Genomic DNA, 17,654 nt, shown 5'->3' with positions numbered 1-17,654 from the left:
GTCCTCTGTAATGTCCACTCCCGTACCCCCCAGCATGTGTTTCTTCCACAAATCACCTAGGTAAGTGGGAGAGTGCTTGTGAGTCCTTTGCAAGAGGAGTAAGCCCTTGTTTTTGTTTTGGAAGCATCAGGTGACCGTATTCCCCTCATGGCCTGACACCCATGCTGCCTTGAGCTCAACCCATGCATGCTTCTTGGGTTGCCAGCTGCCTTCCTAGACCACTTTGACCATGTGTGAGCCTTGGATCCTCCTCTGGCTATTGAGAAGAGGGCTGACAGTGAAGAAAACAGTCAGCAAAACTAAAAGGCAGCCGACGGAAGGGGAGAAGATACTTGCAAATGACGTATTAGATAAAGGATTAGTATCCAAAATCTATAAAGACCTTACCAAACTCAACACCCCCCAAAAAACAAATAATCCAGTGACAAAGTAGGCAGAAGACATGAATAGACACTTTTCCAAAGAAGACATCCAGATGGCTAACAGACACATGAGAAGATGCTCAACATCACTCATCAGGGAAATACAAATCAAAAGCACAATGAGATACCACCTTACAGCTGTCAGAATGGCTAACATGAACAACTCAAGCAATAACGGATGTTGGTGAGAATGTGGAGAAAGGGGAACCCTTTTACACTGCTGGTGGGAATGCAAACTGGTGCAGCCACTCTGGAAAAAGTATGGAGGTTCCTCAAAAAATTAAAAACAGAACTATCCTACAACCCAGCAATTGCACTATTTATCCAAAGGATACCAAAATGCTGATTCGAAGGGGTACGTGCACCCCAATGTTTATAGCAGCACTATCAACAATAGCCAAAGTATGGAAAGAACCCAAATGTCCATTGACAGATGAATGGATAAAGATGTGGTATATATATTTAAATTTTTTTTTCAACTTTTTATTTATTTTTGGGACAGAGAGAGACAGAGCATGAACGGGGGAGGGGCAGAGAGAGAGGGAGACACAGAATCGGAAACAGGCTCCAGGCTCCGAGCCATCAGCCCAGAGCCTGACGCGGGGCTCGAACTCACGGACCGCAAGATCATGACCTGGCTGAAGTCGGACGCTTAACCGACTGCGCCACCCAGGCGCCCCTGTGGTATATATATTTAATGGAATATTACTCAGTGATGAAAAAGAATGAAATCTTGCTATTCCCAACAGCATGGATAGAACTAGAGTGTATTATGCTAAGCAAAATTAAGTCAGAAAAAGACAAATATCCCATGATTTTGCTCATGTGGAATTTAAGATACGAAACATGAACATAAGGGAAGGGAAGCAAAAATAATATAAAAACAGGGAAACAAACTGTAAGAGACTGCCAAGTACAGAGAACAAACTGAGGGTTGTTGGTGGGGTGTGGGGTGGGGGGGGGGGGGAAGACCTAAAGGGGTGATGGGCATTAAGGAGGACACTGGGTGTTATATGTAAGTGACCCACTTCTAGGAAGAAAAAAAAAAGGGCTGTGGGCCTGGTTAGTGATGATCAGAGTTGCACCCCTACTAAGTTACAGAGTTTAAGGATGTGGCTAATCTCCAGGATAGTGTGCTAGTCTCTACATCAGTGCCTAGGGGGTGGCCATCTGGAGGCTGAGGAAGGTCATTTCCCTGCATTTCTACTGCCTTTCTCCCTCTTCCCTCTCTTCTCCCACTGTGTTCACCAGTACCTTAAATTCTTTATATGGTGAATAATGCTTTTCAATCTTACTACTGAGGTTTAGAGGTAGATGCTTTCAGAAGCAAGGATTTGGTGTGCAAAGTGCCCATGTAGTCATATAGTCAGCGTCTAGACCTCTGGGAGACGTAAGTATGTGTGTGTGGTAGGCATAAGGGATGGACATGACGGCAAGCCTGGGGCTAGAGAAATGGGAGGAGGTAAGTGAGCATGATGTTTTCTCAGTTCTGTTGAGGATATCACCTGGCCAGGTGTGAATTTTCAGAAGTTTTATATGAGATTTTATATGAGAATCGACACCAGTTTGTGCTGGGTGGGTGATCTGGTTCTACTGTGTGCTGTCCTGCCTGAATTGAATAGGATCCAGTTGTCTTTCAGCACCTTTAAATAAGCTGTTTATTAGCCCAAGGATCTTGTTAAAATACAGATCCTGGTACAGTTGGGTCAAGATTCTGCATTTCTAAGAGGTTCTCAGATGATGGTGATGTTCCAGGGTGCACGTGGTGTTCGTTGCTGAGGGTGGCAGTTGGATTTCAGTGTGCCTGCCAAGTGTGATCAGTGGTTAGTGCCAGTGGGGCTGTGCCTTCAGTGCCAGGTGATGATAGTTTTACTCGAGAAGATACGTGGCTCCTCCAGCACCCTGATAAAGGCTTTTCTGGGCTCTGCATGTTACCCCAACTCTGTGCAGAGGGTCGGCCTACATGTTTCTAATAGGTATTGGCAGTGCTTATATTTGGAGCCTCCTTGTTCTTTACCTTTTTCTCTCCTTAGTGATTCACCCATCGTCTGTCATCACCAGCTCTTCAAAGACAGTTCACACGTTTTACGTGGAAGTGTAAATCACTGATAACTGACATTCCTCCCGAGAAGGCTGGTATCTTTGGTGGAACTAAGTTGTGGAACTTAAGGATCAAGTCTCAATTCAGCTGTGAGCTGGAGTTGAAAGTGTTTAGGAACACCTGCCTGGTATCAGTGAAGTACCCCGAGGCAGTGCCCAGCCTGGCCTACATGAGGTGGCATCTGCTTTGCCGTGTCTTTTTGGGAGAGGACAGGGAGGAAGGAGAAATGGTTATTTCAGCCCTGTCTAGCAGTGGCTAGTAGCCGTTGTAAGCACCCCAATTATGTATAACTTCATACTCATGCCTTCACATTCCCAGGATCCTGTTCTGATCTTGATGTCACTTCAGTGGATGTTGGCTCTGATAATGTCACCTGAAGTTTCCTGGTCCCCCATCCTTGCTGATTGCTAAATAGCTCTCATTGTAACTTCACTGTGCTCAGGAAGCTGTGGTATTTAAAAAAAAACAGTCTGTCTTCTGTTCCCTCCCTTTCTCCCTCCCCTCCCTCTCTTGGTTTCCTAAGTATGCACACCTGCCTTACTACCTATCCCTCCTTGCTCTTTGTACTGACCATAGATTAAAAAAAAAATTTTTTTTTCAATGAAATGTGAAGTTTTCCTCTGGTGAAATAAATTTCCATTTTGAACGTTCGGCATACAGCATGAATGTTTATTCACTTCTTAAGCTAGTACCACTCAGAACTGGGTGTTGTTGCAGAAACAGTTTAAAAGCCAGGTGGGCACTGTCAGGTTGGGAGGAAAGCAAGTGGGTCGTTCTAGTGGATGATCACTCATCTGCCAGGACCTCTGAAAAGGAAAAGGTCAAAATTCAGTGTCCACTGTCCTGCCAGTGCCATCATAGATGGCTTTTCTTCCACAATGGCGATGTCGGAGGTAGTGTGTTGTAATGCGGGGAGGAGGCATTGGCCTTGGCGTGTGGACTGTGTGAGTTGATCTTGTCACCTAAAAGCCGAGCCTCGGTTTCCTTCTCTGCACCCCCCAGGTAAGTGCCATGCTCCCTGCCTACCTCATGTGGTTGGTGGGGGTACAGGGTGACACCGTGTTAGTTAGGGAAGTGCTTTGCATGTTGTAATGTGCTTCCAAAGGCAGGTGTTGGCCCCCGTGACCAGGAACAAATGAATGGTTTGTTTTTATAAGCCAAGAAGGGATTCAGAACAAAAGCAAGAAATCTTTGCTTCACTGGCTGCAGAAGAGCCTATTCTGATGATAGCACTAATTCCTTTTGTTCACGAGGTGAAGTTATATAATAAAGGTATAATTTTATGCACTCACAGTTGAGTGTTAGCTGCATTTTATGGTTAGGATATTGGGGTTCCCTGGGCCCCAAAGTTAGTGTGCTAGTTCTTGGAACATAGCGAGCGTGCTCTTGAAATACAAAGACTGTGTTCACCTCTCTTCTGAGCCATTTGGAAATCCCAGCCCAGTCTGCTCTCCTGCAGACATTTGGGAAGGAAGAATTAGAAGCTCTTTGCGAGGCAGTGGTAGGGGAAGAAAACTTCTCTTGTGTCACCCATAGGCTGAGCTCCATTTGGGACTCCATGGAGACTGAAGTGACCTGACTGGGGCAATGACTTACCCTCGGCCTCTTCCCAAAGGACGTCCTGAAGAAACTTCCCCAGTGCCTGGCCATGCTGGTGGTACTGAGCCCCTGACAGCTTGATTCCAACATCAAAAGGGGCGTTGAACTAGGAGGAGGGGTGGGGAAGACCCAGGAAGTGTCAGAGGTCACACCCTCCCACCTCTGCCCCAAACACACAGGCCTCCCAAAGGATTTCCTGGGCTCTCCGGGTCTCATCACAGGGACAGGGAGGGAGGAGGGTGTGCGGGCCCAGCAGGTGCCAGTGAGAGGCTGCTCAGCCAGATTACTCGCCTTCTTAGGCCTGTTCTTCCCGCCCCTGCCATCTTCAGGAGACTTACCTTGTACTCTTTGCTTACCTCTAGTGAGGTTGCTCATAAAAGCTATGGGGTTCCCGAGATTGCTCCCACTCCCCCTTGTAATTTTGGAAGACCTAAGTTTGAGGTTGCCAATGGTAGAATTTCAGACTCCAGTAGGGAGACCGGGAGGACAGTGGGTCTTGCCAGTGTCCTAGCAGTAGCCCGGGTGGTGGTCTCTGCTCCTCATCTGCCCCCACCTCTCCCAGCCATTCTTCCTCTCCTGGGCACAGGTCTTTCCTTGTTCCATGGGAAGTTAGACAAGAAGCTGACCTTTGCCTGGAAAGATGCTCTGAGCCAAGTGCCCCCTTCTTTCTGTGCCTCTGTCTCTTCCCTTCTCCAGGGGAGCACCCTATTTTCCCAGCTCTGTCAGCACTCTAGCAAATGATTTATTGAAGCTCAGCTTTGGGTAAATGGGGAAGAGCTCTGTTTGCAGCCACATCATGGATTCCCCTACTTAAGAGCAGACTGTATCGTTATCTCTGTTCCTCTAGTAGCTGCCTTGGTACCTGGCAACCTGCATGCTGGTCACCGAGATGTCTGAACAAGTCACTGAGGGGATCCTGGTGGTGGGAGGGAGCCTTTGGTCATTGGTCCTTCTGCTGCCTGCCCTGGAGCCTCGTCCGGTCCAGGGCTGCAGTGACACCCAGCGTGGAGCTCCCTTGTCTTCGCCAGGCTGGCCCAAGGCCTTGCCTCCGCGCCGGGTGCAGTCCTCCGGGCCTCTGCCAGCAGGTACTGCCGTCATTCTCATTTCACACATGAGCAGACGTGCTCCAAGAGGTTGTGAGAAAAACAAATAGCTGCTTGTTGAAAAAACTGACCTTCCTCATCTCCACTGTGAAGGTGGAGAGAATGGGGAAGGACATGATTGATATTTTAGGAAACTTTGGCCCATCTGTTCTCTCCCATGGGCAATTATTTCTTTCTCTTCCATCCTGTGGCTGACAGGTGACCTGAACAGACTTCTTGGGAACCACATGAGCATGGGTCTGGGGGCCTGCTGGCTGGCAGGGCACCCGGAACTGGGGGGCCACATGGCAACTGCTAATGGGGAGGTTTGCTTCTGGTGACTTGAAAAGGTCCATTTGGCCTCAGTGCCTCATGAGTTCTGTCAGGGATGGGGGGCGCCAGGGGAAAGGACAGGACTTGGTCTCAAAAGTCTTACGGCTCTGAAAGTCGATTCCGGGAGGAACGTGTCTGGGGGATGGTGGGGGCCTGGGATGGGACAGGTGGAGCCCCAGTGCAGGAGGGGCTCAGGCAGTAGGTCCAGAGCCCTGCAGCCAGGGATGCAGGCCTCCCCACCTCTGTCAGCTCCAGATTTCAGGTTCTAGTTGAGGCAGCACAGTCCACCTCTTCCAAGGCCAGCCTTTGTGGGAACTGGAAACTTCTGGTCATCCCATCTCTGCCTTGAGTCATCAAGCCACTGAAACCTCTTCCGTGTCTGGGCAAACTGAGCATTAGCCCGACTGGGGTGAGTGTCAGCCACAGGGGCTGCCGGTCTCACCAGGAAATTCCCCAGTTTGAGGATTTGTAGGAATCGAATGGGGCTCTCACATGTGGTGTGGAGGAGGCACCTGAGAGCACCCCTTGGTTCTGCTGAGGGTCTGAGAGCAGGGGTTGGGAGCTCATCCTTTTTTGCTAGAAGAAGCTGGCGGGAGGGAGGGAGGCCAAGGCAGGACACCCTCCAGCTTCTCGGGCCAGAAGAGACTGGGGAAGGGCGTTCTTGGGCCACTGTGCATGCTCTGTTTGCCAGACCAGTGAGGGGAAGGGGGGCTTGGGAGCTGGAGTCAGCCGTGACTGCAGGTCCTGCCTCTGCCACACACTGGCTGTGGCGTGTCAGGCACGTGTGCTCACCTGTCTGAACTTCTTTTCCTCGTCTCTACCACAAGGGCAATAATGTCAGCCCTACTTACCTCACAGGTTGTTGTAGAGATTAAATGGTGTGCGATAAGGGAAAGACAGTTTGCAGATGAGATCCCGGTCAATAGACACAAGCAGTGCGATAATTAAGGACTCCCCCAGGGGAATTCTGGTTCCACTGCATGGAGGCGTCTGTCATCTGAATGCTTGTCAGAACCATCGCCTTAACCACAGCCAGCCTTTCAGGAAAGTTGCATGGAGAACCCCTACAAAATCCCTTTACTCCCTCTCTGTCCTCATGTTCTCTTTATTTCGAAGCTTGCTCCTCACCTCGGGCAGGATTTGTCGGAGCCATGATAAGCCCCACCGATCCTGTCGTTGTCTACAGATGGGGGTTGGTGAGGGGCCACCAGAGATGGGCTGGCGGTAGCTGGCCTGTCCAGGGTGCCATCTGCATACGCTCCAGCCCCAAGAAAGGCTGGAGAGGCCCAGAGGCCACGAGTTTTCTGTGGGGAAATGCCTTCAGTCCATGACCAGCCGACTCTCGCTGGCTGTCTGTCTTGGCAACATGCGTGCTGGCCCCCTTTGAAATCATTTGGTGTCAGCTAGCACCCCTGCTGTTCTGCTCATGGCTCCGGTCCTGTCCCGTTTTGTTGTAGCAAAGTCCTTTCTCTTAGACATCTGCCTCCTGATGGGAAAAGACCTGGAGCCAGTTCAGGGTCAACTGTTTTGTGCTATTTTACATTTCTTAAGTAGTCGGTAGGTGGATCCCTGTTCATAGCCTGCCCTCCTCCTCCCTCCTCCCGTCCACTGCCACAAAAGCATAAAACTGCAGAGGAACCAACCCGGATTTCTAGTTCATCCTCTGCCCCTTCCACTTGACTTGTGTCTTCTGGGTGGATCAAGCCTTCTAGAGCTCGGGGCTGCAGTTTGGCTGGTGGCTTCTTGGATTCCTTTCTCTGCTGGAAAGAGGTATTCTCTTTTTAGGGCCCCAATCCTCTCCCTCTCCCCAGTATACTTCTGGAAGCAGAGTGAGGTGTGAACCTATGGTCAGACCCAGATTCCTCCTTTGTGCTCTTGGAGATAGCTGAAGCCCAGAGAGTTTGAGCTACTGCCCAGGTCACACAGCTGGCAGCTACATGGCAAGGCTGGGATGAGATACCCCAATTCGAATGTGGGGCTTTGTGGGGAGACATCTTACCTGTACTTTCTGGTGTTCGGGGCTCAGGAAGCTGGAGCCTGCCATGGCCAAGTCTGCCCACAGCACGCTGAAGAGCAGCAGGCTGCACACGGTCCCCGGGGAGGGCATGGTGTCAGGTGGGCCTGGAGGACAGATGGTGTCCAGGCAGTGGGTCCTCCCCTGTCTCCCTGTGCCCCAGATCTGGTGAGGGGACTTGGCCCTGGGATGTCACTGCAGAGTAGAGAAGCTCTTCCTACCCCTGAGAGAGGGGCTCCCTCTGTTCACTGCCGCCAGGTAGAAGCGAATTAAAGGATGTGTGCCCTCTATTCCCAGGCTGTTGAGCACTGAGACTCCCCATGTTTGTCCTGGGCCCCAGGGAGCTTGTGCTGAATTTCTTAATGAAGGATCATGAAGCTGGGCCAGCAGGGTCCCCAGGGGATACAGGGGTTTGGGGGGCTCCAGCCGCCCCACGTTGTGCAGCCTCCCCTTTGTTCAGTTGGGCCCGTGAATGGCCAGCAGTCACAGTAAATTAAACCCATAAACCCACACACGAAGAGTAGAGAGAGAGTACCTACCTGGGGTTCCTGGTGGAAGTGGTGCCCGGTAGCCGTCTGGTCCTTATGTAGGAAGCCCTGTGTTTGTTTTAAACTAGCAACCCCTTCCTAACTTCCTGTGGCTGCTTTACATTCTTTGGGAACTCATATGCTCATGTCCTCTGGGTAGAAATCAGCAGTGGAGGTCACATGCTCGGAGAGATTGCTGTGTTGGCACCTGCTCCAGCTGTCACCAAGTGGTCCCAACTCTGGTTCAGGTGGGAGGGGGGAGGCGGCTCAGGGGTCCAGGTCAGCTTTGCTGTTCTCTGCTGCTCTGCATACTCCCCTTCTGAAATTCCTCTTCTTCCTGGCTAGAATGAGGTGATGGTTACCAGATTTTTAAGAGTTTTTCCAGCCCCAACATGTTATTTTCTGTGACTGATGCTGCTTTGGCTTCCACAAACCTCTGGAGCTCATGGGGATCCTGACTCCGGAAAGTTTCACACTTTCCCAAGCAGGGAAGTGCCATGATAGAATGAGGAGTCTGCTGGGAGGGACGGTGACACAGGCTCCTGACCGTCCTTTCAGAGGAGGCGGCGTGGGGATCGTTTCCAGAATGCGTCGGTTTGCCTTGGTGTTTCCTGACGTCTTGCCTTGTCTCCCTTCCCCTAGCCAGGTTCTGAGAGGGAACAGACTGGCCCTGGAGGGAGAAGAGCTATGGCCCAGTGCTGGCACAGGTGACTACTCCCAGGGTGATGGGCCCCAGGCAGATGACTAGTAATCTGCCTTGTGTCAGAGCTGCTCCTCAGAGTGGCTTTGAGGATGACATGAGGTGATGGATGTGAAAATCTTCTGAGGTGTCATGCACACGACTACCCCTTCTGTTCTGGCCAGTGGGATTTGCAAGTGTATGCTGTGGTCACACATTCTTGGATGAGGAGTTAATTAACATCACAGGGGAATCCTTCCCTGTCTGGAGAGCTTCATCTATTTGGATGCCCAGGCAGTGACTCCTAAGGGCTAAATGAGTTGCCTCCACAGAAATTGTAGCATTTCTGAGCAGGAACTCTCTTCGTGCTGGGGCTCAGGGGCTCAGAGCTGGGAGATCAGGAAGGGCTCCTTGAAAGAGGCAGAAGGTGAAAATGGAAGGGAGGGCATCACCCGGTGTGAGCAAAGGTGAACAGAAGGCGTGGGTGTATGTAGAGCGTTTGGGGTAAAGATTAGAAAGTTGGCTGCCTTGGATGAGGGTGTCCGTGGGCGGGGGGGAGGGTGTCATCAGGAGAGGCCTAGAAGATGGTTCTGGGTCAGGTTATACACGGCCTTGAAGGCCTTGCTAGCTCAAGGAATTTGGGCGTTTTCTGCAGGAGGGAGGCCCCGGAAGGTTCTTGAACAGAGGAGTGACAGGATTGTAGAATACAAGAGTTGGGAAGACCTTGAAGAGCTGGGAGGCTGAGCTTTGATTTCACTGGAAGGAACCCTGAACACCAAAAAGGCCCCAGTCCCCTCAAAGCCACACAGCCTTCAGTGGCAGATGCTGGCTTCCCAGGTTCCTGGCTGCTAGGTCAGTGTCTTCCCTGATAGACCATCCTGATTGCACAGCAAACCTGGGATTCCAGAAATATCTGCTTGCTGTGAGAGGGGTGGGATTGGGGCAGGGGATGCAGTTAGGCTATCAAGGCAATAGAAGGCTGATCATCAAATGACTGGCCATCTGACTTAAAGGGGGCACTGGACCCTTGTAGAGTCTCTAGGGACAGTGGAGGCATGGGAGGGTCTGGACTAAGCCCCTTAGTAGAAGGTGGGGGACTAAGTACCTTTTCGTGGAAAACCTCTCATTGCCAGATTGCCATAAGGGCTGGAATCCCTCCTTTAGCCCCAGCAGAATGTGAGCATGTTTCCAGGAGGCCTTCCCTCTTGTCAGCCACCTGAGCTTAGATCTCTTGGCTCCTGGGTGTGGACAAATCCGGAGTTCTTGGAGAAGATTTGCAGCTTTTTCAGAGCCCCTTTCCCAAAAGGAAAGCCAAACAGAAGCCCTCACAGACCCAACTATGGTGACCAGGCACCTGCTGAGACATGAAGCCTCTGCTTAATCCGGATGCAGGAGCTGCCAGTGTTGATCCTAGATAAGGCTACCGGCCAGCAAACACCCTGCTCGCTCTGTTATCTTTGGGGGACAGAGAGATGGCCAGTGTGTCGGGAATGACCCTAACCACATACCACAGAGTCGAGGCTGGTAGGGGGAGGGAGGAACATCTGACGGATGTCAGAACTGTTGAGGAAGGAGCCAGGGGACACCTAGAACTTTCCTCGCTGCCCACTCATAGTCATGGAAGCAGAGACAGGCATGCGGTGAGGAACATATACACATTGGAGCCAAGGGGAGTCTGGAGGAAGACAGTGTGACTCAGGGAAAGGACTGACTTTCCTGAGGCTCATTTTCTTCCTCATTCCTTTCAAGTACGGATCATCTCAAGGCCAGTTTGGCCCCTCCCTGTCCTGTGTCTTTCCCAGAACTTAGCGGGTGCTCATTGCACATGCTTCTTGTGGATTGCTTGCTGGCTGGTGATTTCTTTCCCATTGTGGGGCCTTGCGGGCCTGCCTTAATGAATGGATGGGAAGCACTCATCATCTCTGAATTAATTGCTGTATGTAAATGGTGTCTGAGAACAAATTATACACTTTCTACTACACTTTCATTTCTACTGACAATTTAGTTGGCTTGTGTAGCACTTTTTTCATCAGTTTGGCCAAACCTCTTGTCTGAATGAGGCAGATTTTGGGGTTGTAGAAAGGGGTTTTTATTTTTTGGTGATGGGGTTATAGATAGAAATTTTTTTCTGGTGGGATTTCTTTTTTTGTCTTGGTTTTCATACTTTTAGGTTGGCATTGTTCAATAGAAATACCATGCCAGCCTCAAGAGCCTCATAAGTATTTTAAATTTCATTAGGAAATGTAAAACCCAGTGAAATCAACTTAATATATTTTCTTTAATCGAATAAATCTAAAATATCAGTTTGATGTGTAATCAATCTACAAAATGCTTAATGAGATACCAGACACTGGTTTTCTTTTTACGAAATCTTCAAAATTCAGTGCACCTTAAACTTTTTCCAGTACATCTCTGCTCACACTGGCCTTATTTCCAGTGCTTAGTAGCTGCATGTGGCTTGTGGCTGCTGTACTGGACAGCACCATTCTAGGTAATCATGAGTATCATTCTTGCAACTCCCACAAACTTAGCCATGCTCTCTTCCATGCCTCCAGCTGTCTGAGCCAGGTCTTTCCAACCGAGGCTTCCCGTTGTCCTGCCGTCATGGTGCTGGGGCCCCAAGAGTTAGTTTCTCCTACTTTCAGTCTTCCTCCCCAACAGCTTCTGCTCTCAGCCTTAAAATATGCCCTGGTCTCTAATCCTGCAAGGGTCTATCCGGCACCGGCCTGCTTCCCTTCACTCTACCACCTCCAGGAATAACTTCCTTTCCCTCCCTGTTTCTTCCTTAGTGTACACTGGCCCCTCAAAACCCCAGAGAGAACTCCCATCTACACCCTGTGTTGAATCCGTTCTCTGTGTGTTGCTGGTAGCAAAGCCATAGTCTAGGGACCACTAAGAGCCATGGGATCTCAGGATGAGGACTTCAAGGCTGTCTAATCTCAGTTTCTGGGTGCAGGCCTGTGCTGGGCTGCACTGGATTCGTGGCGGAGCTTATAAGGACACTGGGTATTTTTATACCTGATTCTGATCTTAAGTGGGGCCCCAGAGTTTATATTTTTTTAAAAAATTTATTTACTTTAAATGGTTATACATTTTGAGGGGGGGGGTAATGTGTGAGTAGGGGAGGGGCAGAGCAAGAGACAGGGAGAGAGAACCCCAAGCAGGCTCCATGTCCTGTGCAGTGCAGAACCCCACGCAGGGCTCGATCTCATGAACTGTGAGATTATGACCTGAGCCGAAATCAGGAGTAGGGTACTTAACCAACTGAGCCTCCCAGGCGCCCCTAAATTTTTATTTAAATCCCAGTTAGTCAACATATAGAGTAATATTAGTTTCAGGTGTACAGTATAGTGATTCAGCACTTCCATACAACATCTAGTGCTTATCATGACAAATGTCCTCCTTAATCCCCATCCCCTATTTCACCCATCTCCCCACCCACCCCTCCTCTGGTAACCATCAGTTCTCTGTAGTTAAGAGTCTGTTTCTTTGTTGGCTTTTGTTTTTCCCCATTTTGCTTGTTTGTTTTGTTAAGTTCCATATATGAGTGAAATCATAAGGTATTTGTCTTTCTCTATTTCACTTAGCATTATACTGTTGAGCTCCTCCATTCATGTTGTTGCAGATGACAAGATTTCATCCTTTTTTATGGCTGAGTAACATTCCAGTGTGTGTGTGTGTGTGTGTGTGTGTGTGTGTGTGTGTGTGTGTGTATACACCACATTATCCATTCATTAGTCATTGGAGGCTTGGGCTGTTTCCATAGTTTGGCTATTGTAGAGAAAGCTGCTACAAACATCAGGGTGAATGTGTCCCTTTGAATTAGTGTTTTTATATTCTTTGGGTACACCTAGTGCAATTGCTGGATTGTAGAGTAGTTCTATTTTTAACTTTTTGAGGTATCTCCATTCTGTTTTCACCAGTGGCTGCACCAATTTGCATTCCCACCAACAGTGCAAGAGGGTTCCCTTTACTCCACATCCTCACCCAACATCTATTGTTTCTTGTGTTGTTGACTTAGCCATTCTGGCACTTGTGATTTGTATTTCCCTGATGATGAGTGATGTTGAACACCATTTCATGTGTCTATTGGCCATCTGTGTGTTTTCTTTGGAGAAGTGTCTGTTCATGTCTTCTGCCCATTTTTAAATTGGATTATCCATTTTTTTGTGTGTTGAGATTTTTAGGTTCTTTATATATTTTGGACACTAATCCTTTATCAGATATGTCATTTGTAAATATCTTCTCCCATTCCTTAGGTTGCCTTCTAGGTTTGTTGATAGTTTCCTTGGCTATGCAGAAGCTTTTAATTTTGATACGTACCTATAGTTTATTTTTTATTTTATTTCCCTGCCTCAGGAGACATATCTTGAAAGAAGTTGCTATGGCTGCTGTCAGAAAAATTACTGCCTGTGCTCTCTTTGAGAGTTTTTATGGTTTGGGACTGACATTTAGGTCTTTAGTCCATTAAAAAAATTTTTTTAATGTTTTATTTTTTTTGAGTGAAAGAGACAGAGCATGAGTTGGGGGAGGGGCAGAGAGAGAGGGAGACACAGAATCTGAAGCAGCACAGGCTGATGCAGGGCTTGAACTCATGAACTGTGAGCCAAAGTCAAATGCTTAACTCACTGAGCCACCCAGGCACCCCTCTTTAGTCCATTTTGAATTTATTTTTGTGTATGGTGGAAGAAAGTGGTCCAGGTTCATTAACTTGCATGTTGCTGTCCAGTTTTCCCAATACTATTTGGTGAAGAGACATTGTTTTTCCCATTGGACATTCTTTCCTGCTTTGTTGAATTTTAATTGACCATATAATTGTGGCTTCATTTCTGGGTTTTCTATTCTTTTTTTTTTTTTAATTTTTTTTTCAACGTTTATTTATTTTTGGGACAGAGAGAGACAGAGCATGAACGGGGGAGGGGCAGAGAGAGAGGGAGACACAGAATCGGAAACGGGCTCCAGGCTCTGAGCCATCAGCCCAGAGCCCGACGCGGGGCTCGAACTCACGGACCGCGAGATTGTGACCTGGCTGAAGTCAGATGCTTAACTGACTGTGCCACCCAGGCGCCCCATGGGTTTTCTATTCTGTTATATTGGTCAATGTGTCTATTCTTGTGCAAGTGATCAGTTACAGCTTTGTAATATAACTTGAAGTCAGGAATTGTGATGCCTCTAACTTTTTCTTTTTCAGGGTTGCTTTAGCTATCTGAGGTCTTCTATGGTTCCATACAAATTTTAGGATTGTTTGTTTTGTGAAAAATGATGTTGGTGTTTTGATAGGGATTGCATTGTGTAGGGATTGCAAATGTGTAGATTGCTTTGGGTAGTATAGACATTTTCACAATATCCTTCCAATCCATGAACAGTGCACATCTTTCCACTTCTTTGTGTCATGTTCAGCTTCTTTCATCAGTGTTTTATAGTTTTCAGAGTATAGGTCTTTCACTTCTTTGGTTAGGTTTATTCCTAAGTATCTTAGTGTTTTTTGGTACAATTGTAAACAGGATTGATTCCTTAACTTTCTGCTGCTTCATTATTGGTGTATAGACATTCAACAGGGGTGCCTGGATGGCTCAGTTGGTAGAGCACATGACTTGTAATCTCAGGGTTATGAGTTCAAGCCTGATGTTGGGCATGGTGCCTACTTAAAATTAGAAATGCAGCAGATTTCTATACATTGGTTTTGTATCCTGCGACTTTACTGAATTCATTATCAGTTCTAGCTAGCAGTTTTTTGGTGGAGTCTTTGGTGGGTTTTCTACATATAATCATATCATCTGCAAATAATGAAAGTTTTATTCTTCCTCACTGACTTTGAGGCCTTTTATTTCTTTTTATTATCTGATTTCTTTGTATTTTTTTTTTTTTTATTATTAGCTGTGACTAGGACTCTAGTACTGTGTTGAATAAAAGTGGTGAGAGTGGACATCCTTGTTTTGTTCCTGACTATAGAGGAAAAGTTCTCTGCTTCCCCTACCTAGGATGTTATTACCTGTGGGTTTTCATATAGGTCCTTTATTATGTTGAGGTATGTTCTCTCTAAACCTACTTTGTTGAGAGTTTTTACCATGAATGGGTGTTGTACTTTGTCATACGCTTTTTCTGCATCTTTTGAAATGATCATATGGTTCTTAGCCTTTCTTTTATTAATGTGATGTATCATGTTGATTGATTTGCAAATATTGAGCCACCGTTCCAACCCAGGAATAAATCCTACTTGATAGTGGTGAATGATTTTTAAATGTATTACTGGATTTGGTTTGCTAGTATTTTATTGAGAATTTTTGCATCTAGGTTCACTAGGGATATTGGCTTGTGGTTCACTTTTTTTGTGGTGTTTTTTTTTTATCTGTTTTTATCTGTTTTTGGCAATCAGGGTGATACTAGCCTCATAGAATAAATTTGAAAGTTTCCCTTCCTTTTCTAATTTTTGGAATAATTTGAGGAGAATAGGTATTAACTTTTCTTTAAATGTTCGGTAGATTTGCCTGTGAAGCCATCTGGTCCTGGATTTTGTTTATTGGGAGTTTTTGGATTATTGATTTCAAGTTCTTTGCTGGTTACCAGTGTGTTCAAGTTTTCTATTTCTTCCTGTTTCAGTTTTGGTAGGAATTTATCAATTTCTTGTAAGTTATCCAATTTTTTGGCATATAGTGTTTCATAATATTCTCTTATAATTGTATTTCTGTGGTGTTGATTATTTCTCCTCTTGCATTTATGATTTTATTTGGGTTCTTTTTTTTTTGATAAGTCTGGCTAGAGGTTTATCAGTTACATTAATCTGTTCTGTTGGGCTTTTTTTCTTGTTTGTTTCTATATCATTTATCTCTGCTGTAATCTTTATTATTTCCTTCCTTCTGCTGGCTTATTTGTTCTTTTTCTAGCTCCTTTAGGTGTAAGGTTAAGTTAAGGTTGTTTATTTGTGATTTTTCTTGTTTTTTTTAAAGTAGGACTGTATTGCTATGCTCTTCCCTCTTAGAACTGCTTTTGCTGTATCTCAAAGATTTTAGACCATTATGTTTTCATTTTCATTTGTTGCTAGGTATTGCTAAATTCTTCTTTGATTTCCTAGTTGACCCTTTCATTGTTTAGTAGCATATTATTTAACCTCCATGTATTTGTGGTCTTTTCAGATTTTTTTCTTGTGGTTGACTTCTAGTTTCATAGTGTTGTGGTGAGAAAAGCTGCATAGTAAGACTTCAGTCTTTTTGTATTTGTTGAGGTCTGTTTTGTGTCTTAATATGTGATCTCTTATGGAGAATGTTCCATGTGCACTTAAAAGGAATGTATATTCTGTTGTTTTAGGATGGAATGTTCTGAATATATCTTTTAAGTTCATCTGGTGCAGTGTGTCATTCAAAGCTATTATTTCATCAGAAAAAGACAGGTATCATATGTTTTCACTCATATGTGGAATATGAGAAACTTAACAGAAGACCATAGGGGAAGGGAAGGAAAAATAAGTTACCAACAGAGAGGGAGGCAAACCATAAGAGACTCTTAAATACAGAGAACAAACTCAGGGTCGATGGGGGTGGGGGGTTGGGAGAGCAGGGAAAATGAGTGATGGGTATTGAGGAGGGTACCTGTTGGGATGACCACTGGGTGTTTGTATGTAAGTGAGGAATCACAGGAATCTACTCCCAAAGCCAAGACTATACTGTATACACTGTATGTTAGCTAACTTGACAAAGTATTAAAAATAAAGAAATAAAAATAGATTTTAAAAACCCAAAAAACAAAAGCCATTTTCCCCTTGTTTATTTTCTGTTTAGATGATCTGTCCATTGATGTAATCGGGGTTTTAAAGTGTCCTATTATTGCATTGTTATCAATTAGTTTGTTTATGCTTGTTTTATTTTATTTATTTGGGTGCTCCCATGTTGGTGCATAAACAATCTTGTTGGATTGTCCCTTTTATTATTATATAGTGCCCATCTTTGTCTCTTGTTACAGTCTCTGTTTTAAAGTCTAGTTTGTCCATGGGGTGCCTGGGTGGCTCAGTCAGTTGAGTGTCCAACTCTTGATCTCAGTTCAGGTCTTGACCTTATGGTTGTGAGTTCAAACCCTGTGTTGGACTCATGCTGAGTGTGGAGCCTATGTAAAAAATAATAATAAATGGGCTCCTGGGTGGTTTAGTCAGTTGTGTCTGACTCTTGATTTCAGCTCCTGTCATGATCCCAGGGTTGTGGGGTTAAGTCCCATGTCTGGCTCCATGCTGAGTGTGGAGCCTGCTTCAGATTCTAAGATTCTCTCTCTCTCCCTTTGCCCCTCTCCCACACTCTCTGCCTCTCAAATAATAAAAACAAACAAACATCTAGTTTGCCTGATATAAGTATTGATATTCTAGCTTTCTTTTGATGTCCATTTGCAAGGTAAATGTTTCTCCATCCCCTCACTTTTTTTTAATTAAAAAAAAATACTTAATGTTTGTTTATTTCTGAGAGAGAGTGTGAGTGGGAGAGGGGTGTAATTTTTTTTAATGTTTATTTTTGAGAGAGCGCAAGCAGGGGAGAGGCAGGAAGAGAGGGGGACAAAGGATCCCAAGCAGGCTCTGTGCTGACAGCAGAGAGCCTGATGTGGAGCTCAAACTCACAAAGCGTGAGATCATGACCTGAGCCAAAGTTGCACACTTAACCGACTAAGCCAACCAGGCGCCCCAACTCTAACCTCTCACTTTCAATCTGCAGGTGTTTTTAGGTCTAAAATGAGTCTCTTACAGGCAGCATATAAATGGTTTCTTTTTTTTTTTTTAATCCTTTCACCCTGTGTCTTTTGATTCGAGTATTTAGTCCATTCACATTCAAGGTGTGCAGGGCTTGAACCCACGAACCGTGAGATCATGACCTGAGCAGAAGTCAGATGCTTAACTGACTGAGCCACCTAGGCACCCCAGT

The 17,654-nt window shown here is 46.2% G+C and overlaps 1 protein-coding gene across 7 annotated transcripts; it reads right to left on the bottom strand.

The window, feature by feature from the left end:
• Positions 1-1,108: 1,108 nt before the first annotated feature.
• Positions 1,109-14,792, bottom strand: GHRL (ghrelin and obestatin prepropeptide). 7 transcript variants are annotated; one of them, XM_027042638.2, is made up of 5 exons: positions 7,537-14,792; positions 7,181-7,297; positions 4,120-4,228; positions 3,934-3,976; positions 1,109-3,329 (listed from the first exon to the last, which is right to left on the bottom strand). In XM_027042638.2, the coding sequence occupies exons 1-5, from the start codon at positions 7,642-7,644 to the stop codon at positions 3,314-3,316; spliced, it is 393 nt and encodes a 130-aa protein (XP_026898439.1). In that variant the 5' UTR covers positions 7,645-14,792; the 3' UTR covers positions 1,109-3,313. The 7 variants fall into 7 exon arrangements, 6 of the variants coding, with proteins under 6 accessions (XP_026898439.1, XP_053074922.1, XP_026898440.1 ...); XM_053218947.1 differs by lacking the exon at positions 3,934-3,976 and having other exon boundaries at positions 7,181-7,294; positions 7,537-7,658; positions 8,091-14,792; XR_003415064.2 differs by having other exon boundaries at positions 3,934-4,228.
• Between the last annotated feature and the right edge of the window lie 2,862 nt (positions 14,793-17,654).

This window comes from Acinonyx jubatus, chromosome A2, assembly GCF_027475565.1.
Source record: "Acinonyx jubatus isolate Ajub_Pintada_27869175 chromosome A2, VMU_Ajub_asm_v1.0, whole genome shotgun sequence".
NCBI lineage: Eukaryota > Metazoa > Chordata > Mammalia > Carnivora > Felidae > Acinonyx > Acinonyx jubatus.
This window is presented reverse-complemented; position numbering and strand designations above follow the sequence as displayed.

What these genes read in the sequence shown, in the direction of transcription:
- GHRL (XM_027042637.2), bottom strand. Translation starts at nt 7,644, where the DNA reads ATGCCCTCCCCGGGGACCGTGTGCAGCCTGCTGCTCTTCAGCGTGCTG. An exon ending in CCGAACACCAGAAAGTACAG is followed by an intron (nt 7,298 to 7,536) that starts GTAAGATGTCTC and finishes ACCTCTTTCCAG; the next exon opens with CAGAGAAAGGAATCCAAGAA. An exon ending in AGGATGAACTAGAAATCCGG is followed by an intron (nt 4,229 to 7,180) that starts GTTGGTTCCTCT and finishes CCCTCCTCCTAG; the next exon opens with TTCAACGCCCCTTTTGATGT.